The following is a 22,932-nucleotide window of genomic DNA, read 5'->3' as shown; positions in this document are numbered from 1 at the left end:
TTCTGCTAAAAACACAAAGTAACTCATCTGAACTGAGATCAGGTTCACCTTTGCCATGGCTGCAGGAAGGAGAGGAGAAGATAGGCGAAGAGGGGCTGCCCAGGCAGGACGGATACTCTGGCAGGGTGCGAGGGCGCCATGCTCCCAAGCTCCAGTTTCCTGCACCCCTCTCCCTGCCAGCCTGGACTTGAAGTGTGCTGCTGCTGCTGCAGTAAGGGAATGGGAGTTGCCTCTGAGCTTGCCTTCATAATTTGCAGGCAGCTGCAGGAAATTGGACACCTGGAGATTATAAATAAAATCTGGCAGATTATATTCTTCACCTCTTAAATAAAATGGCAGGTAAATTTAGACTCGGCAGAAGCTGGAATTAGGAAAAACCTGAAAAATCAGAAAAACACTTGTAAAGTGCTTGAGCCACCCTAACATTTGGCTAAATTAAGATACTGTGCATCCCCATATTGAGCTATTTTAAACCAAACTTCTTGGATGGGCTAAAAGCACCCTTCTCCTGCTGTACGCTTTCTATTGTTGAAGCAGAACACATCAGAATTATTTCTAGCTAATCCAATTGAAGACTATCAAAAGAGTTAGTTTTCTCTGAACAATAAATACTATGCAACTTCTTGAGGTTTTGAGTTCAAGTTTCACTACATTTGAGATTGCTGATGAGAAACACAGTCATGTCAGCTGAATATCACATCAAGGCCAATATGACAAAAATAAACATAGCAGTATAAAAAGGGCAGAGAGGTGAACAAGTTGTCCTTGCTTTATTTGTGTAACTTCTTACTCCGGAGCACTCGAGAGTTTGTGTTTAAAAGTAGACAGAGCAGGCAGGAGCTGGTGTAGATGTGTGCATGCACATAAACGCTGAATAAAGGAATTATCCTGAATGAGAGTTCAGCTTTCGACAGATACAATGACTGGAACACAAGCAGCAGAAAACAAAAGTAGGTTAGCTGAAGGGGAGATTATATTTGTTTCTATATAGGAATGAAGAGCGTGATATACCTAAGTTCTTAAGTGGTCCACAAAACAGGCAAGGACAGAAAATACTACTTTAGTATCAGCAGCTTCCACAGGTCTGTCTCCAGAAATGCAGAGCACCTTGTAATGCTCCTGTACAGGATGCTTCCATCTGCCATAAGTAGTTGGATATTAATATCTACACAAGATTGAGGCATCCAACTGGATTCAAAATGAAGTGATATACATAATGTTTTCATAGGAAACATGTTCCCCCTTAATCCAGATCCAGACACAGCTGTTTTTTGCAGTATTGCTAGTACAAGTATGAATGAGTGAAACATTTTGAATCTGCATTTGAAGGACCCTGCTAAAAAATTACCAGGCTTGCATGGGTTTACGGAGAAGGGTAGATGCCTTTTGGACACATGATTTATCCAAATTTGGCACAGCTGTTACATGAGACCGTGCTCATCAGAGCATTTACTGAGCGTTTAAGACAGAGCAGAGGCACACCTAGCTGTACACCATGCAAGTGTAAAACGTAAGTGTAAATAGCACTATTCACACACTTTATAGATGTAGAAATAAAAAAGAGAGCTATAAGAGATTCTCTCACGCACCACTTTATGTTCATGTCTCTCCCTCCCTCCGGGAGTAACAAATGAACTTATTCTTGCTTTGCTGATACTTCTTCTGCCCCTCTGCTTCCACGATGCCAGTCGCGTTATTCTTTCACACAAATTAAAAACCATCATATTAAATTCAGAAGAACCGATCCACCCTCAGCTTGAAATTTGCTGCCTTTAAGGTCTCAGGAAGACTATGTATCTAAAGCTTTGTCGCCTTTTTTTCTTTTTTTTTCCCCCTCACCTATATTAGGTTAGCTAAAATCCTTTACAGATCTTTCAAAGCTTTTCCAGCAGTTTGAGACTCTTTATTCAAAACACATTGGAAAAAAAAAAATTGCTGTCTTTGCTACCGAGCTGAAGTACTGGAAAAGAGGCAAGAACATTAGAAATAAAAAAGCACTGCAAGACGTTTCCAAGTGTTCTCGATATAAGGTAAATAGCCTCAAATTATTTCAATCGTATGTCATACTTTGCATTTTACCTCCTTTTCAAAGCAGAATTGTTTAGCACTTTAACACTACGACAGCGTGTTTGCTGTCATACCTCACGTAACAGCCCGCACTGACGGCGCGTCCCGGCTGGGATAAAGTCAATTTTCACAAGGAGCTGGGAGCAGACCCAGCCAGGACGGCTGACCCAAACGAGCCAAGGCGGTAGTCACTACCATATGACGTCATGCTCAGGATGCATTTCGGGGAGGGGGCACAAACCGAGGGGAGGGGTATCGCATCTCGGGAGCAGGACAGGTGTCGGAGAGGTTGTGTTGTGGTTCCCTTGCTTTGTATTGTTCTTTTATTAGTATTATTGCTGCTCTTACCCCTTCTCTCTCTTTCCGCTGCCCTGTTAAGCGGTCCTTATCCCAACCCACCAGTTTTACCTTTTTCTCCCAATTCTCCTGCCGGCCGCACCGAGGGAAGGAGGGAGGGAGCGGCCGCCTGGTAGCCACTGGCCTTTTCGGTGCCCGGCGGGGGGCTCGGGGGTTGGGGTAGCTGATCTCGACTAGCGAGTCTTAAATTTGTTCCCCGCGTTTATTGCATTAGTCACGTAGCCGCTGGTCGTGATGTTGTTTTGGTTGTTCACATGGTGGTGGTACGTAAATCCTTACGTGGTTTATGTATTCACTGCGATGCTGTTTGCCACCTCTGGGAGGGGATCGAGATGCTCGTCCTGCTGTCCTGTGTAACAGCGGTTGGTGGTACAATAAGGGCACTGGCCACCAGGTTGAGCTGGTACGTGCGCGCAGCGGTGTCGTCATGCCCGTTCCTCGGGCGCCACTTGTCGGAAGTGATTAGTAATCGCCATTAATTTGGGGGGGGGCGCGGAGCAGGGAGGGTGCTGTCCCCCACTCTTCCACCTCCCCTTTCTCCTTCAGGCTAATTACAGCGGCCTTTGAGAACTCTGAGTGTTCTGGGCATGTCGTAGCCAGCACGCTCGTACTGCTCTGCGTTCAGAAGGTGTTTCAGAAGTTTGGGGTTAAACAACTATTTAAAAATACCACAGAGAGATCTGCCCCAAGACTGGACAGTTACGAGTGGCAGCGGGTGTGGGAGAGCATGAGCAAATTCCTAGGATGGTGGGCACCCCAAGTGTTTTGTAACTTCACCCCTGAACAAGTGCAGAATCCTGAAAAACTAGTAGAATATTTGGAAACAGTATGCTGTCACCCTGGCAATTCTCGGGAGACACAGCTGGCTGCAGCATGCTGGGGGCTGGCCCATGCCTACCGAGCCCTGGTCAACACTGCTCAGTACCCTCGAGGGGAAGAGAAGGTCTCTCAATCTGACAACAAAATGACAGGTGCTGCAGCTGAACCAGAGAACCAACCTGTGCCGACATCAGCCGTCCCTATACAGAAGAAAAAATCAGTTCGCTTATTGAGGGATGAAGGTGAACCAAGGTCATCACAAGAACAGGAGAAGGAAGAGGCAGAACCCACACGAGACAGTAATCATCCTATTCCTATCCCGAGTGAGCTGCAAGATAGGTGAAAGTATTTGAGCCGCCATCCAGATGAGAACATTGTCACCTGGCTGCTCCGATGCTGGGATAACTGAGCTGGTAACTTGGAATTAGAGGGTGGGGAAGCTAGGCAGCTGGAATCCCTGTCAAGGGAACGGGGCATTGACAAGGCGATTGTAAGAAAACCACAAACCTTCAGTCTCTGGAGGCGACTGCTGTCAGGAGTGAAGGAAAGGTACCCCTTCAGGGATGGTGTTACATGTCACCCAGGCAAGTGGACCACCATGGAGAGAGGTATCCAGTATCTGAGGGAATTAGCTGTGCTCAAGTGATTTATAATGATCTGAATAACAAGCAATCACCCACAGATCCAGATTAAGTCCAATGCACACAACCCATGTGGCAGAAGTTTCTACAGACTGCATCAGCGTTGTATGCCAACTCATTGGCAGTGAAGTCCTGGAGAGAAGGTAAGGGACCAACAGTGGATGAATTGGCTGGTCAACTCTGGCAATATGAAAGAAGTCTCTCCTCCTCCCTACAGGCCTGCGTTGCAGCTGTGGATAAGCTGTCCGAGAACATCTCGGCCATGGAGAAACGGTCGCAGAAGGTCCAGCAACTTCCTCGAGACTGACATCTTCAACCCATGAACTGTGGATATGGGTTGCACCAGATACACTAGCCACAAGGTCCAGATGCAGCATGCCATAATCTAACACCACACACCATCTCTCCTGCCCTGAAAGACTGTTGTGACAGGTGGAGTCATAAAGTCATGGATTAAATGAACTGAATGGATATGTTAGAGAGATGACCTATAGACCAAAGGAAGGTTTTCTCTGTGTGTATGTCAGTGTATACATATATATATATATATCAAAGACAGGAAAAGTGGTGGTGATATTGGAAAGTGTATGATCTGGGCATGACATAGATGGTATATAATAAGGGGTGGATAATGTCCTGGGTTCCTCCGGGATTGAGTTAATTTTCACAAGAAGCTGGGAGGGGACCCAGCCAGGACAGCTGACGAAAGAGCCAAGGGGATATTCAATACCATATGACATCATGCTCAGTATATATACTGGGGGGAGGTAGGTGGAGGTGTAGTGGAGGGTTTCCTCCACTACAGGAGGTATAGTGGAGGGGCTGGAACTAGATGATCTTTGAGGTCCCTTCCAACCCAAACCATTCTATGATTCTATGAAATAGAATACTGATCAAAATTGCTTGAGTTTAGTTGTTTGAACTGTGTCTGTGTCACAAACAGATCCCTCTTCTTCTGGCAGCTGCTGTTAAGGACAGCATCAATAAAAATGAGGAGGATGCTGAAGGAACTGATCAAGGGACTAATGTTTCAGCATAGGTAGGGAAAAATTTTGAGGCGTAATACAGCCCACATTTTAAAAGATCTGTAACTTCTGATTTCAGTACTTTTGGAAGTAGCTGAAATAGACACAAAAATCCTTCAAGCTGGAGCCTAAACTCAGCTGTGACACAGGCAAATGCAACTGTGTGTGTAATATAAAGGGATTTGCATTAAAACCAAATTAAAGATTATTACAGTAATGGAAGCCAGACAAATAAGCAACAACAACATATTTTAGATATTTTCTCTTTCAAACATACAACACGATACAGTTGTACTAGAGATTGAAAGGACATAAATCTGCTATGGAGTCCTAAATCAGACACACTTAGATAACAGCAACATCCTATTCCAGTTTCCTGACAACCAGCTAATGCAAACACAAATAAACAATACAGAAGATAACAGAGAATGTGCAACAAAATTCTACTTAAAGTTATTTTCCAGAAGAACAACTATTTTCCCCAAAGATTTATGTGTTGACTTGATAGCTGGATGTCTTGGTGGTTTAGAGGAGCATCTAGATGAAAAACTTAGATAATTCACAGAAGTAACTCAAGAGACCTTCAGCATGGCATCTGCTCTCTCCTCATTCTGACGCATGCTAACAGTTCACTGCAAGCAGGCAGATGTCTGATTTAGCAGGTTCTTGTCTGAATTTGATATGCCATAAATTACATCAAGGTGATCAACCATCATATCATGGCAGAAAACCCATGAAGCTTTCTAGACCAGGTATTTCTGACTGTTGGCTATCCAGTGGCCTGGAAACAGCCACCTGAGGAACAGCTGTACAGATGACAACGCAGTTGACAGTATGTGGTAAAATACTGTACGCAAGTATGCAAGCCAGAATGTCACTGTACGATAGTTTCAGGTAAGTTTGGCCCAAGTACTGGACTACTCATGAAAATGAGTTTAATTTTTCCAGTCTAATGTATTGTATCTTCTACCAAGTGAGCAATCTAAGCTCGCTCTCATCTGAATTCATATTTCCCGTTCCCAAAACACGATAACGAGACACTTAATATCCAAAGCCAAATGCTAGGATTGTTTTTACGAACAAGTAAGGTGTGTGGGAGATGGATGACAGGCATAGTTTCATTTTTCTTTCTGAAATATGTAAACAGGAAGTATTACTCAGTTTAATTCTGGAGAATAAGGATAAGAGGAAATAGCAATGGATTTCTTCTATTCAAGAAAAGGAAACGAAGGGTGAGGCTTTCTAGAAGCAGTAGAATAATTTTTGATACTACAAGTACTTGGGATTTAGATAGAATTGTGCAGGGCTTTAACATGCAGGTTTGCCAGTCCCAGAACTAGGGTGAAATTGCAGTTAGAAATTAGTTACAGACAAATTTATAACCAGTTAAGGCAAACAGAGGATACAGATTAGTTGATTAACTTAGTACACTAAAGCAAATCTGAACAAAAAGCCTACAAAAGAAAGAAAAGTGAGCTTGTTCCAGCTGCCTCCTCTCTCTGAAGACATAGGTCCTCTTTGTGCTGCTGCTGCAGATCTAAAGAAAAGAAAACAAACAGGATGTTCACAGCACAGAGCTGAGCTAGGATTCTGTTAATTATCAGGGGTTTGTTGCCAAGGATGAAGTTTGCAGTCCAAGTGCTAAACTAGAAGTTTCTTTATAAGAGCTCGCTACCAGATTCCCTTTGGCTGTCATGATTTTATAAACAGTATATCTTTTTGTGCAAAACCCTGGGAACATTCCTTTCTACCTTAATATCTGAGCCTCCTTGTCTCTTCACATCCATTTACGGTCTCTGGCCTTATGCTTGAGATTGTGTAGAGCTCTTCTAGACAGCAGTAGTCCTAGAGGTCTATATTTTTACAGCACTTCATACACAGTATCCAGATCCATTTCTAAGTCTCCCTGACATTGCAATAATGGAAGTAATGAATACCACTACTAATGGGTTGCATCTGGCCGCCTTTCTGCTTATGTTTGCAAGCCATCTCTGCCATCTAGTGGGCATTTTTTTACTTACAAGTTTTCTTCAAACAGCGTGTCAACAAGCCAAAGTCTAAATTTTGACTCAGCAGGAACATAGTTCAAGCCTGGAGAGGAGTTAAGGGGCACTATCACTAACCAAGAAGCCCCAAGTACGTTGCAGAACCTTCAAGCCATCCCTCTGCTACCCTGACACAGGCCTCTCCTTTGGTATGCTGATGTAACAGGCGATTTGGTGACAAAAAGAGTCACTCACACAGCTGATGTTTTTGGGCTTGGGACATTCTTCGGAGGCTGAGAAGCCAGCTATCAATCTTGTAACAGCAAACAGCCATTTGTGAAAGGGATGTAAGACAGCCTGCATGCCTAGTCTCACTATTTATTATGGAAGTATGAAAATTAATATGTGTACACTGAGCACACACTAGGCAAAGGAAGTCTTTTCTTAACAGATACATGCTCTTAACAGTGATGCCACTACTGACCAAACCGTTCCCATGTCAGTTAATGGACCGTCAGAGAGTGGGGATCCATCCACAGAGAAAACAGATCTAGAAAATAATCATCAAATAATTTATACACATCTGCTTAAGATTCTTTCTGAAAGGCCAGCTAATTTCAATAGAGATTTATTGCAGAGAAGTAAGTGATTTGGGGAAGAGTGTAAGTATTCATTGGCTTGAAGTCTTTCAGCTACTTAAATTTCAGGAGAGGCAATGATAGTTAGCATTCAGACTCGAAAGCTCTGTCTCGATTAGGGATAGCATAGGTATGAAGTAAATCAAGGCTATTACATTGCCATCCATGCTCAGGAAGGAAGGAAGCAAGGAAACAGCCTAAGGAGGACGATAACAGCTGAGTTGTTTAGTAGTTACCCGGGAGGGTATGAGACTGGTGCTTAGAATATGCTAGTGATTATGTTAATTGAAGTACAGACATGGAAAGGAAGGGGAGGCAGCTCCCCTGCTTACATACTGCAAGCACAATGTGGCAATACTACTGGAGAACTGGTACGCTTATCCCTTAGGTGAAAGAGAAAGACATTAATGGTTTCCAGAAGCCTTTAGTCCACATTTTCTCAGCTGAAGAATGTACCCACATTACAAAACTTTGAGGGAAATGGTGTAAAAACCTGGGAGAAAAGTGTCCTGTGAAGAGTTCACAATGTTACATTTTTTAAAGTCCTGTGAAGTGAGTGCTTTTTCCTCCAGTTTGTTGATTTGTTGCCATGTTCACAGGTCTAATTTTGCATGGGACAACTGTATTTTCCTTTGACGCATGAACAAAAGCCTTAGAAAAGCCTGATCATTCACTGGCAGACCAAGGAAACCCAATTTTAATCCACCATGCAAGTGGTATCTAGTAACAAACAAATGCTTTAACAGGCCTGGAAGCCTACTCTCTACTACCTAGAAGGAGTCTGGAGGTATTGGTGATATCTAAAATGCCACTGTTTCATCACTCATATACACATTGGTGCTGGGATATAATTTGGATGTAAGAATAAATGTTGTCATATGACAAGATGAGTAAAAGCTTTCAGTGACCAGCAGGAACAAAGAATACTCACTTTCTCTGTAAGGGTGTGTTAAAACCTGACCATACGCTGCAGAAAGTGATAGACACCTCCTTCTCTGTACTGCAGGAAGCACTACTGCCACGCAACCAGAGGCAGGCAAGCAGGAGTCGCACCTCGCTGCTGCCACAACCAGGGACAGCAAATCAGGTTTGTCATAGCAGAAGTTATCATTGCAGTATTACACAGGCATTAACATACAAAAGGTTTGCACGTGCTTGAATTAGGGCAGAAAGGACAGCAGGGGACAGGATGTGGCCAAATGTATGGATTATGCAGAAAAATAATATAACTACAGAACGACTTTTATGCATCTATATATTCTGCAACTTTCCAAACTGTGAGGAAGTTTTCATATTTATATGTTAAAGTAAAGTACCTTATGTGTACCTATACATGCAACAGCATATAGATTAAGAAATTTAGCCATAATTGAAAACAGTAATCTTTACTGTAAATTCACTGAAATACATAATAAACTCATTTAACTCTCTTTATATAATAAAGAAAAATACAAATAGGAAGGGAAACTTAAAACCTAGTTTAGGAGCAATGCTTGATAATTAAGGAAGTTGTATTTTGGATGTAATCTACATTCTCTGCAGATAACCTACTGGCCCAAGGTAAATATATTAAAATACAGAAATTGGGTTTGAACACAAAATGGAAGATTGGAAAAAAAAACCCACTTCCTCAAAATTTGGAACAGAAAGTTCCAATAGCTGGAGAAATGTCCTTTAGATCTGTTGCCATTTGACCTACAATTTCATTATTCAAAGAAGAATATTAATGAAAGCAATTTAAAATTTGTAATAGATTTTGCATCAGAACACTGATATTTACAAACTTTATTCATACCATCAGAGATATATAGTGATTGTGTGATTGATGAGAACTGATTAACTATTAATTAACTATTAACTATTAATTTTGAATAGCAGGTGCTCACAGACAATTGTGCACAATTTGTAGACAGAAACTGCTTACACAATACGCAGTAAGTAATAAATTCAAGAATTGTGTATGGGTGATAGATGACAGAGAGGGAATCTGTTGAACTGTTGACTTCTGCATTATTTATTTGGTCGTAATGACACTGAGGATGGATTGAGCTGCTTTTACTTACGATGAAAGGGTACACTTAGAATCATCAGGATAATCCAGGCAGAGTAAGAACATTACAGACCTGTGAAGATATCATTTTATTTAGCATCTTTCAGGCAGAAAACTGAGGAAAACAAATGAAAAGAGAGACACACACTCAACAGTATTATCATGTCTAAAGCTTCCCTTCAATTCTATTTATCTTACAACCTACTGTGAATAACTAGAGCTGTGAATGCTACTGTGAATAACTAGGAATTCTGCAGACATTCAATAGTGTTTTAAAATGTTTAGATTTTCAGTCCAAATAAAGATTTTACAGTGAAGTGGAATACATGAGGCCATCTTCTGGGTCTGACATTGGGAAAGTACAATGTTCCATTTATTTATACGGTTATACAATATGGTGTAGTGTTTTGCTCAATTCACAGCCAAAAATTGCTAAGTCTGAAAAAGTGACATCACCCCTCCAACATATTAGTCTCTTACTGAAGACACAACATTAATGACACTTAAATATTGGAAGGTAAGAAACCATTTAAAATCGATGAGGTGCTTCTGCAAATACACCATACTAATGAACGATTTTGACTTACTTGTAATTGTCAGTGCAGGTGATATCATAACCAAGGGCTTTCAGCCTGTTTTCTAATCTCTCTACAGTATGAGTTCCACAGGAATCTCTGTGAGAAAGGATTTTAATATTATTGCAAGTCTTTTATTATCTAATATCCTTTCACTGAACTTGATGGAATTAGTAAAGTAAATCCCCCTTACTTTGCCTCTTCTGTATTCCTTAACATCTACAGAAAGCTGGTGTACATTGCTATTTATAATGCTTCATTTGCTTACAGTCACTGAACATTTTATACTTAGTTTGCAGAGACTGGCAGATTGGCTTCAGCCAGTGTAACATTTGCAGATTCTATTAACCAATATTCCCACCTATAATATTTCACTAGACAAACAGAAAAAGAACTAAACAATTTCGTAAAATAGTAAGTAAGTGTTTCATTTGTAATACTCTTGGGCAGCTATTTAGGTGGTGCTAAAGTTGATGCTAGCTGTCTTTACAGAATAAGCTGGTTATAATCAATGAGAATTATTCTTGTTAGAAGCTTGTCCTATACAATACAGAACAACAGAAAAACACAAGGAGAGAGAAAAAATCAGAAACAATCCTAAACACAGCTTCTGTGTCTAGCACTGATTTTTAAATTTGTGGTCCAATTAGCAAAAGAAAGTCTAGCATAGTACAGAACCTACTGAGACCTCTAAAAGTTGTACCAACATCAAGTATTAAGGCTAGTGCTACTTACCCATTGGTCAGTAAATACTCATGACTCTAAAGAAATTATATGGGCACCAACAAATTCATTGTAAAAAGCAGTTAATAAAAATATACAAATATTCCCATGCATCCATTAACTGAAAGACAAATTAACATTCAGTGCTTGTTTTAACTTTTCTTTGTAATAAGGGCAATTTTTGTAAAAGTGAGCTGTATATTTGGTTTGGGTTTTTTTTCCAAAAGGGTATGATTCTTTGATTTAAAGAGAAAGGCTGAGAAACGTTAATCTGAACTATGCTTCGTAGACTCCACAGCACTACAGTAAAATATGTGGTCTGGGTTGGCCATGCTAAAATTGAATGAAAGAGAAGCAAAAGGAGACAGGAAAGAGAAGAGATGAGACATGAAACGGAAAGGACCCAAAATGAATGGATGCAACTAAAAAGCGTTGAGTAGCAAGAACAGAAGCCTCACACACCTAAGAATGCAGATAACAACAGGGATTCAGCCACCAGTGGTGGATATGGTGACATCTGTGTCCATTTCTCTGGCCCTCTTCAGGCAGGGCAGTTTTAAGACCAATGAATTGCCACCACGTTATACTAAAGTGCAGGGACCCTGCAGATGGTAGGGGTAAAACTGACTTCCTCTGTTCCCCTGCCTCCAATTTATCTCTGTATGTTTGCAGGGATCCCCACAAAAGCTATAATGAATAGACTATTTAATTCTTCTTTTAATCAGTCCCCAACCAAGCCTAATGTCTGGCCTAATGATTCATTTTTTTAACTTCAGAGTCCATTTTCCGTTATGTTTCTGTTGCAAATTGTCACTTGATCTTTGGCTGTTTACCAACAGGCTCTTCTATATGGACTAATCTGTTTTGCTTTGTTTATTTGTTTGTTTTGTTTTAATATAAATTAACAGCAAAATTAGACCTTTTAAAGCCTACATTTTATTACTGGATTGATTTTAAGTATTTTAAACTAATTTTCAAACAGTTAAGATAGGTGAAAATGAAAAGAATGCATATGGCAAAGCAAAAGAAGTATTTCACATCAGCATTTAATCTGAAATTCAGATTGACTCTTTTCTGAGTAAAACTGTATGTGCTATATCTTCACTCAAGGTCTGAGATCCACACACACACATTTAATGAAGAGTGGACTCCAGATCTAATACTACAATTTATTTATATTTTTTCTAATTCTGGTATTTCTATACTCTTTGGGAATGATAGGGTGTGCCTTTAGTGAAAGCATTTAAAATATTTTTAGCTTAATTGCTATTTAAATATAATCAAACAGAAAGCTAAGGTGAAATTTTAAAGACAGGTCCAAAAAGGAAAAATATTTTTTTTTGAAGACGTAACTTACATATCTGGTCCTTTAATATCATCCACAACCCAGATGACAATTTGTGAGATTTTGTCTTTCTGAAGATTAGGTATTTCATAATCTGCAAAAAAACTGATTGAAAAAAAGAAATTTTTAGAACTATAAAGAACATGGAAAATAAATAATCTTTTTTTCCTTTTGGATTAATGGAGGCTCTGATCCTGCTGTACAATATGGGCTTGCTCGATTTTACATTTATATCTCCTGATTACAATCAGACTCAACACAGAGTAGAAAAAATCTGATTCACATTCTGAATGTCCTCAAAGGTCAAAGGCATTTAATCAGAAGTTTTGTTTTCATATTCTTCATCTCAGAGAGGCTCAGCTGAAAAAAGCTGCAACTGAGAGGTGAGCCAGAATGAAATGAACTTCAAAAAGTGCAAAAAAAACCCCAAAATCATTTGGTACTTAGTAAACAAAGAAAAAGGTCATTCTTGTAGTTATTGCTTTTAGACACAATACAGTTTTGCTTTAAATAAAAAAACAACAGCCACAAACCAAACATATTTTTAGGCACAAATTCACAGCAACATTAAGTATTTGTCTAGGATATATAAGACCATAAAGGAGAAACTTCTAGATGTGTCCATCTCTAGCCTAGGGAATCTTCCACTTTATTGCTGTGTGTAAATTGACATTGATATAGGTATTTAAATAACAATTTAAACAAGATAATAAAATGGCAACTAAATGATAGAATGGTTTGGGTTCCAAGGGACCTTAAAGATCATCTAGTTCCAACCCCCCTGCCATGGGCAGGGACACCTTCCACTACATGAGGTTGCTCAAAGTCTCACCCAACCTGGCCTTGAACACTTCTAGGGATGGGGCATCCACAACTGCTTGAAGCAACCTGTTCCAGTGTCTCACCACCCTCACAGTAAAGAATTTCTTCCTAATATATAATCTAAAGATGCCAAATCCAAGTGATTATTTTAATGTTTGTAAATTGAATTTTTTGTGAGATGCAGGCATTTCAAAGCCACAGATTTCTAACCCTTCCAGCAAGATGTACTGTAATGATTTCCAACCTTTTAATTGCTCTTTTTTTTTTTAACTCAGAAAGCTTGTAAGGGCTGTGTCTGCACTGAATACTTGGCCCAAGTCTGAGCCTAGGTGTGTGCTCTAATTTGCCTATCATGGATCTTCTTAAATATCTACATCTGGGCTGCAGTGTTTCTTAACCACTGTAAATGCTTTGACACCCCCCAGACTAGAAGAGACTGTTGTCACCTCCTGGATGAGACCAGCAGTGGCAATGTGACCACCGCTTTGTCCTCCTGGTGCCTGCAGGCAAACTACTGGCACTCTGTCATGCAAGTACAAGACATGTGGTGGTTGTCAGTCTCTCTTGGCAGCCAGCAAAGACCTGTTCATGAAGTTAGCAAGTTAATTTAACTTCTGGAGCAGTGGAACATGAAAAGGCAGATACCAACAGTTACCCTCTCTGGTCAAGCCAGAGTCTAGTAGCAGCAACAGCAGGTTTGCCTGTCTCTCCAAGGTGTCCAAGCCTGTCTTAGACACATAGTGAAAATGTAACAAAAAATAAAGATTCTAATTATTTTAACTCATTTGCTCATTCATGCATATGATATTGCCAGAAAAAAATGGCAAAATATAAGGAAACATAGTCTAAAACATAAAGGAATATTTTAACTGGAAGAGTCAGAAACTGTGGATGAACAATGTATAATTGACTTCAGTAGACCAATTTTTGAACCAACTAATATTATTAAAGAAGTCTGCCAGCTACATTCATACTGTGTGAATGAGCAAAGTTATTTTGCAGTGAAGTGAGAAATAAATCTTAACTGAAATGGTAACAGGTGACTTAATGATCATAAGCATACAAACTGTTACGCAGGATAAACTTTGGAAATGGCTTTGAAAGGTTTGAAAACAGACCAGAGAGATGTTTAGGAAGACTGGTAGATTACCTTCTGCTATTAATTATTCAATGCTAACCCTCTTTCAAACAAGATCTCTTAAACAAATTCAGTCATAAACAGACCTGGAAGATACACAGCAAAGAAAACAGATGGAATAACTGGCTTTGTTTTTTTCTTGGCAGGCTGTGTTCCAGTGGTGGAGATTTCACTGGTCACAACACTGCCAGACAGGCAACCCAGGGAACTGGTGGAATTAACTTATGTGTAAGAGGTTTCTGAAATAACGAATCTGTAAATTAACAGAAATAAGGAATCTGTTTCTGAAATAAGGAATGTATACTGGATTCTAGGCATTGACCTGCTGCCAGGTATTATCATCTGCAGAAGACTTGATCTCAGATGATCACCTGGGAGATCATATAAGTCTTCTTGATTAGCTGAAAGCTGCGTACAAAGATGGACCTTTTGGGGACGGAGGTAAGTAGGTAGTAGGTGTTTTGGAACAGATGGTTCTTGTTTCTCTCCCATCTGGAGATAAAATTAACTTTTCAATGATCATTTTTAGTCCTCACTGAGCACACAGGAGAAGGATCTGTTCTATGGGGTTTTAATTTTTTATTTTTTTTTTAATCTGCCTTGGACAGTACAGTTGCTGAGGTAAGGAAAGATGTATTTTACATCAAAGGTAGGCAGTCTCTACAGCCACATATTCAGTTATAGTTCTTAAGGGTGTACTTCTACAAAAAATTTTACATATAAGCTTAGATGAACTTCTGCATAGTGGTACACTTGTAAATCAGGGAAGATACATCTGTCCTTAATATATGAGGGAATAAAGAGGACACTAATCCTTGCTATTCCTTCTCAATGAGCTTTTCTGCTGCTTTCTTAAACCATAATGGATCTCAAACTACCTCCTCTCTTGGTCATGGAGAAATAGCAGGACAAAGCATTTCCCCTATAGAACTTACCAAGTTTGCTCCTAGGCACGACAGAGGCTACACTGCTTGTAAGGATGTCCCCTCCTTGGAGATGTCCCTGAATAGAAATTTTGTAATGCTCATCTTTTTGAAGGCATACACATTTTGCCACGGTGTGCTGGCTGACTTGAAACCTGCTTTCAAAGAGCATTTATCCTGCTTGCCACAGCAGTTTGTAAAATGCAAGAGTCAAAGGATTGTTTCTGTCCACTTCATGTTAATTCCTACAGCTGGGGAATATTAACAGTTGTCCGCACAACTCAGCAGACTTTGATGCAACAGGCTCTTTCAGCTACACTTCCCATGCTTTGTGAAGCAGAAGACCTGAACAACTGGTTGACCCTTTTTTTTGCAAGCATCAGACCTTGTACATATAAACAAGTCAGTTTTCTTACCCCGGCTCTGGATAAGCTCCTCCGACTGCAGAACCATTCAACAAGACGTGTATCTCCCCAGAACTGTGCTGCGCATACTGTAATACATAACAATTTTTTTCAGATCTTACAGATTTGTCACATGACTTGGTATTGTATGGCAAACAACAATGACCAAGGAAATAATTTTACCAAGAGCTTTGGAACTGTCAAATACCAAACTAGCACCCTAGCAGGTCACTGCACTAAAGAGGACAAGAACTAAATAGCCAGTGCATTAAGTCAATGCATCTTCTCAAACTATTTTCATAGAATCACAGAATCATAGAATGGTTAGGGCTGGAAGGGACCTTCAAAGGTCATCTAGTCCAACCCCCCTGCAAGGAACAGGGATATCTCCAACTAGATCAGGTTGCTCAGGGCCTTGTCCAACCTGGCCTTGAACGTCTCCAGGGATGGAGCATCCACCACCTCTCTGGGCAACCTGTTCCAGTGTTCTACCACTCTCATAGTAAAAAATTTTTTCCTAATATCCAACCTGAACCTACCTCCCTCTATTTTAAAACCATTACCCCTTGTCCTATCATAACTGGCCCTCCTGAACAGCCTCTCCCCATCTTTCCTGTAGGCCCCCTTGAGGTACTGGAAGAAAGCATTTAGGCACTCTGTGTTGGGTCGATCCGTGAATAAAGGGTTTCCACCAAGGCTGTCAAATGTCACTTAGGACCTGTATTCAATAGACAAGTAGTGTGCTTATTGTGCTTGGTATATGCTTAATATATATTAACAAAGCTAACACGGAATTTTAACACATTATCTAGCTAAGGTGAAAGTTAGGTTCCTCTTGCTAAAACACTGTACCCAGTCTAAAAAAGTGTATTTGTATCAGAAGAAATAATCTAGCACAGTTATAGACTTAAATCTGTTTTGATCTGGCAATGCTTTCCTGAACCACCTAGGACACACTCACTAATGTAGTACAAAGTCAGCACTAATGCACTATTTACAGTGCTTGAGGCCATCCTCCAGAAAGATTCCACTGCGTTGTTTTCACATTCCTCCGTGGTAGGGCAGGATTCATAGTCCAGTCCTGTAGGAAGGCATGTGATTTGTGCTATTAGAGATGGTAACGACCATAAAAAGTGACCTTAGAAAGCAATTAAATATATTAGCACATTACTCATTGGACATACAACATGCTCTGACACAACACTGATAGCTGTCGGTTGTATTTTATTCTGTAATTTTCCATCCTTTGCAGTTTACACAAACAGTGGCATAGTGTGGATTCAATAATTTGGCTGAAACAGCTCTAACTCTGTACGTGGGATGCATAGTGGTCCGCATTCAGAGGACTGAGAAGGAGGTTTATCTCCTGTGCTGCACTATTTAGATTTCACTGTGTCCTCCCTTGACTGCAATGTTAAATATTCCCACAAAACAGCAGAGAATGAGACAGTGAAGCTATCCCTGATTTTTCACAGGGTAAGAGCAAAATTAGCTCCTCCAGAACACATCAGTCGGTCTCCATTATGGTTTTACAGACAGACATTTAATATAGCACTCATCATCTTACCAGTGCTGTTTGGCTGCCCACACCAGTTTAGAAAATCTGCAAAGAAGCCAAACAGAGTATCACCCACAGACATGTAGCGACGGCCTCTGGCAGCAAAGCTATTGACTAGCAGCTGATTATTTTCCCAGAAGAGAGACTATAGAAAGAAAGGGGAAAAAAAAAAACAAAACAACAGAGAAGAAATGAACCATCACTTGGGCGTGGACACAATGAGATTATGGAGTGTTGAAAACAGTTTAAATCATGTTTTGGAATTTCTTTCAAAATCAAGCTAATAACCAGATATGTTGGCTATCTCTTTAGAGGGACAAAGTTTTTTGTGTGGGTTTTGTTTTTTTTTTTTACAGTGGTGTAAATTCTGATCATTAGAAGCTTGGGGGGCATTCATACCATGATGGGAATGGATATAGACCTATATCAAATATAGTTAGGCGTCGCCTTGCCTTCCTCAGCAGACAGATTTAGGAAAAGAGAAAAAAGGGAAGACAGACATTTATAAGCCACATATATGTTTACGAGAACTCTCTCACACTGCTACGCTGGCTTCTGGTGTGAAAAAATCTTACGTCTAGCTGTTATTTCTGTGTTTGCAAAACTGTTTAATGAATTAAGCTATGTTGACAGGAGTATTTGTTGCTTTAATCATTTAGAGATAAGGAATAATCGCGGTAGAGGAAAAACTGCTTTAAAGCACAACCCTTCAGACGAGGCCAAAGCACACATTCTGACGGGATACACTGGCATGAAGAGCCGTGGTTTTTGCACTTTCACAGTTCCCTGCAATTGCCAGCGCGTGAAACCCTTCCTGTTTTCCAGCACATAATGGCGCCCTATCTCATTTCTGCTTGTGTTTGTTAAACATGCCAATGTTTAACCTGTCATTGCCCCGAGACTTGGCTGTGAGTGGAAGCAAAAGACAATAGCAGGCACAGTCTTTGCAGGCAGAGCACCTAACTTGAGGAAAAGTAGAAATCGAAGTTCAGGGACTACAACAGAGCTCCTGGCACAGCAGGAAAAAAAAGGGAGATCTTTGTAGCTTGAAAATAGAGAAGTTGCTATGAAGTTACTACATAAAACAAATGCAGCCAAACACACTGAAAAATGCCATCAAGCTTGAGCCTAGTTTGTGAACTACAGACTGGCCAAAAACAGCGACTCATGAGTCAGCCACAGAATGACCCTCGGTCAATTTTGAACCGTATAATGGAAAATCTGATAGATGTCACAGGACTGTTCACATAACATTAATAATCATTACCTTATTAGGTGGAATTGTGTGCAATGACAGGTTGATAAATAATTCATAGTCCTTAGGTAGAATGCTGCAAGGATCCTTGTTAACAAATGCATTTTTAAATGCTTCCCATATCTCTGAACAATTTTTCTCGCTGTAATGATTGAAACAAACAAATAGCAGAATTGTTTTTCCAAAGCAGAGCAAGAAAGTAATTTCTTCCCAACTTCTTCAAATTCCCAAATTAAAACCTCCACAAGGTTAAGACAGAAAACTGAAATCAGTGTGGTAGAAAACTTGCCACCCAGGAAGAGCATATAGGTCTTGTCTTTTCCTGACTCCTAACAGCAGCAGATGAGGAAGAAGTAGCAATGAAAATATTAGGATTTGCAGTGTGGAGTTAGAAACACATAGTAATTCAACAAAAATCTTAGAAGGTGCAGTATACACAGCGAGCTTGCTATGCAGCGTTGTAGAAATACTAAAGAGAACAGCTTTCTTTGAAATTTTCCAGATTCAAAAAGCCATTTCAATTAAAGCATAGCTAAATATGCAAAGCTACTCAATGTAAAATTACTCATAAAATGTCAGATTCAAGTGCAGGAGGAGTTACTACAAAGTTTCAATGGTTGAATAATGGTTTTGACAAAGAGATGCCTTCTATATATATAGACCTAGGATTATGCAGCTTTTCCTTGCTGCAGTGAGTACAGTGACCATGTGGGATATGTACTTTCACTGTGCAGTAGGTACAAGAATACTGTTGGGACTCAACGTTTCAATGGGAGGCCCGAAATAAGATGCTGGGCTGTGCACTTTGACAGTTTCCTTCTGCCAGCTCCGTCTTGCGGACAATAATCTCCTGCGGAAGGCCAGGCCAGGCCATCTAGGGATGGAAGTGTCTTATCTCTCTGGATTTGCAGGATCTCATTTGTCTCACAGCTCTGTGTCTGCCTGGTGTAATTAAAAAGGGAATTGCTACTTTCATCACTTTCCCACAGTACCTTCCCCACACAGGCTGTGACAATGTCTATGCTGGGAACACTCTGCAGAACAGAATAATGTATTTAATGTGCATATGACATTCCTACATGAACAGCTGTAATTGCAAAGCTGTAGCTTGAATAACAGTCGTCCTGATCATAGGTAAAGCAAACTTTGCCATTAGAGTGTTTTGCTCATTTAATGTCATCCATAGACACCGGGGTTTCTGCTGGCACTTCTCCTGAGATTCTTTAAGGAGCTGCTTTGAGACGCTAAATGTCGCAGATACTTAAAGGACACCTTGTGATGAGCCATGCAGTTCCCATGCAGGAAACAGATTATGGATTCTCTTACAGTAATCTCTGGTCATGCTTCCAACAGCTACATAAAAATCCCAATATATCGTGAGCAAATAAGGGATCTTGATCTGAAAATCTTCAGCAATTCAATATGACCCTTGATCACTTGTTCCAAGGTTTAAATAACCTTACTTGATAAAAGGATTTGCACCCTGTTTCTGATTTCGAGCTGTTAAAATTTAGCTTCTGACAACTGTATGTACTTACATCTCATTCTACTAAAGAGCTGTCTACTGTAAGCACTCACTTTTTCATGCTAGTACTTGTAAATTTTGATCACTGAACTCTTAAAATCTTTCTTGACAGTTGAATCCAGCAGTAATTTTCTGGTTAATTCACTTACTGCATTTTTTTTCCTTTATGTCTTCTCATCTAGGTTTGAACAGCTTGTAAATCAAAAGCATTATTCTGCTCTGTTACTCAAAATCTCTTAGCTGGCAAAAACACTTCTTGAAACGACAGGGTGAGGAAGGAGTAGTTCAGGTCAATTCCTTCCAATCTTAACAGACACTAATAAGTCATATTAGATTTATTTCATACTAGTCAGTTAAAAAATGTTTTCAAAACTTCCATTTTATATTACCAATAAAGAAATATGGGGGAAATGCACTACAGGAACATTTGTATTATATAGCACACTCCTATTAGAAAATTTCAAATATGATTTTCATTCAAATCCCTCACTTCTACATGACCATAACATTTTGTAAAATGCCTCTTTTAACTACCATTTTGCATGTCCTGTTTAAACATAAAGGAAAGTTTTCCTTATGTTTCTATAAACATCTTTATGTTTTAACTATGTTGCAGTGTAAAGAAATGCTTTGCTAGCTTCTTTTCTGTTAGCAAAGTATTTTAAAAAAATTATTCTATTTGCATAAAAATTCAGAAGCAAAACCTATCCAGGTGGCTATGCCTCTGTAAAAGCTAGCCTGGGGCAATCAAAAAACAGACAATCAACAGAAAGGGTTATAAATAATTAGAATATCTGTTTTGCACCTGTGCAATATGAAATTTTCATTTTGTTTAGATTACACTATTTGCTTATGCTTTTTATAACGCCATTTTGGGCCTTGATTCGGGAAAGCAGTCCTAATGTCCAGCCTGGCTTTATGCTATTCAGAGTAATAATACTTTGATGAATGTGTTCAGACTTCTCAATTTTAAAATTATGCTGTGAAAATGTCACAGGAATTAATTATATCACAAACTGTCATAAACATGAGACATACAGAAATACTTTAAAGAGTATTGTATCTGCATTTCTAAAAGCCCAAATCAGTTAACGATAAAGTTAATATTTCCACAATAACAATCCTTTACGTTGCTCATTGTGTTTGTGCATTCTGTATCATTAGTCATGCCCTGCTTCAGATATAAATGAAGTGACATCTGTCAACTCCAACAGGAGCTCTATCTAGCTAGAGCCTACTGCAAGATTAGACTTCATATACCTACGCAACTGTTAACTGACTTAAGTTTTCATAGTTTATATTCTATATTATATTGTAGGTATGTAGATATCTATAGTTGAAGTTTACTGGCACCTTCTACTGTGACGTGTTTATAAATTTGCCAAACTTGAATTGTTCAGCTGAAATTTTTAGTACCATGTCATTGACATTAGAATGATTTTTGTTTTCATGGGGAACCTGAACCAAAATGCTTCTGGTAAGTTAAGAATGTTATTAGGAAGAAATACGTTGGTTTGCCTTTGTTAAAAGCCTTTGTTAAAATGAACCTATTTTCAGTCCTGTATCTTCCCATTTTGCAGCAGGAACTGAAAATGGGAGGTTGGGGGAAGGAGGTGATATTTGCTAATATTATGCAACATAATCTAACCCCATTTAAGACCACAACTCAATGCTGCAGGAACCCAGCCATGCCTCCTTTGCAAATACATCTTCAAACTACCAGGAAAAATTTTAGTGGCAGAATAAAAGACTGAACTCCAGGAGACTATCCTTCTTAGTTTTTTTTTCCTTTTCACTGAAGCCAAAACAGTATAAGGAAGACAGAAAAAGTGGTCATTTTAGCGACGTGTGTGACTTATCTCCAGTTCTGTGTAATTAACATAGACAATGAAAGCTCATGGGTAATCATACTTCAGCCGTTGATTACTACTTGATTTTTCAGGTGGATAAGCTAAACAGTACTACAGGACAGCTATAAACTGTGGTGCTTTCCCTCTTATGTGACCTAACGCACAAGGCATGCGAAGTAAAGCTGGTGTTCCCAGGAGCACTGTCAGATTTGGTATTTCGGAAATACCATCGCCACCATTTCTGTGCAGTGTTCTCCTTACAGAACACTGTGGCACTAGGAGGGGAGAAATGTAAAAAGTTGAACGATTGAAAATCTTGTGTTAATTACATTACTTTTATTAATGTGACATCCAACAAAATTCATTTTTTGTTTCTGGACAGCTACATGCATGTTGGCTACAACAGGATCACTTTCATGGGTGGGAGCAAAATGTCAGGCTGCTGATTAATAACCATTTTGTACAGAACATAAAAAACTAATCCATAAACGAGCAAAAACTTACCCAACAGCAGGATTCAGAATTCTAATATAGTCATAGCATCTTCCAATGACAATACTTTCCAGGTTTGGCGTTGTACCTTCACCTTTCCATTTCCTTCCCTGCACTTCTAAGGAGCTGGTCATAGACAGAACAGAGACAAGTAAGAGAGACAAAAAAAGGCTCTTCATCCTGAATTCTTGACAATCCAAGTTCTTAAAAAACAAAAGGAAAAAAAAAGTTAAATGCTACAATTTAAATGGAAACTTGGGAGGCTTAATATTTAATATTTTCAATACTGGCTATATCTCTGTACACAAAAGACAAAGTTAGACTGAAATCTGAACCTTGCTGGAGACTGTAATCTTAACTGTTTCCTGGAACGATTGCAGCACACGGATACATCACTTCCTCATGCCTAGCTGTTCCTCACTTTAGAAAAACAAGACTTTTAAGGTCATGATATTGCCACCTGGTGATAAGTGGGAAGAATTACAATATATTTCAGTAAATAGAGAAAAAAACCCTTCCCACTTCAGTATTTACAATGCCTTAGGTTTCCTTAATACTCACTGCCATGGTACACCTTCCTAAAACATCACAGGTGCTTGTCGGCCACAGGTTTTAAACTAGTTTCTTTTCGTTTTGAAAAGGCTGTACTTTTTGCACATATTTCTCTAATAGCTGAAAAAACCTCTGAAATACACATCAAAAACAAAAAAAAATTGAAATGTGGAGGTAAAGCACTGATT

General features: G+C 39.5%; 1 protein-coding gene across 1 annotated transcript; it reads right to left on the bottom strand.

Moving 5' to 3' along the window:
- Positions 1-6,166: 6,166 nt before the first annotated feature.
- BST1 (bone marrow stromal cell antigen 1) lies at positions 6,167-22,509 on the bottom strand. The gene is made up of 9 exons (XM_009982994.2): positions 22,205-22,509; positions 18,338-18,467; positions 17,080-17,215; positions 16,511-16,593; positions 15,525-15,601; positions 12,238-12,330; positions 10,170-10,256; positions 9,596-9,655; positions 6,167-6,446 (listed from the first exon to the last, which is right to left on the bottom strand). The coding sequence occupies exons 1-9, from the start codon at positions 22,369-22,371 to the stop codon at positions 6,332-6,334; spliced, it is 948 nt and encodes a 315-aa protein (XP_009981296.2). The 5' UTR covers positions 22,372-22,509; the 3' UTR covers positions 6,167-6,331.
- Positions 22,510-22,932: the final 423 nt, after the last annotated feature.

The sequence above is a fragment of the Tauraco erythrolophus genome, chromosome 5 (assembly GCF_009769465.1).
Source record: "Tauraco erythrolophus isolate bTauEry1 chromosome 5, bTauEry1.pri, whole genome shotgun sequence".
Taxonomy (NCBI): domain Eukaryota; kingdom Metazoa; phylum Chordata; class Aves; order Musophagiformes; family Musophagidae; genus Tauraco; species Tauraco erythrolophus.
Note: the sequence above shows the minus strand (reverse complement) of the source record. Positions and strands in the feature narration are given on the sequence as shown.

Bases quoted from the DNA above. Each gene is read 5' to 3' on its own strand.
- BST1 (XM_009982994.2), bottom strand. From the start codon at position 22,371: ATGAAGAGCCTTTTTTTGTCTCTCTTACTTGTCTCTGTTCTGTCTATG. The intron at 16,594-17,079 runs GTAAGATGATGA...GCCTTCCTACAG, and splicing joins TGGGCAGCCAAACAGCACTG to GACTGGACTATGAATCCTGC. The intron at 15,602-16,510 runs GTAAATAGTGCA...TATGTATTACAG, and splicing joins GGAGGATGGCCTCAAGCACT to TATGCGCAGCACAGTTCTGG.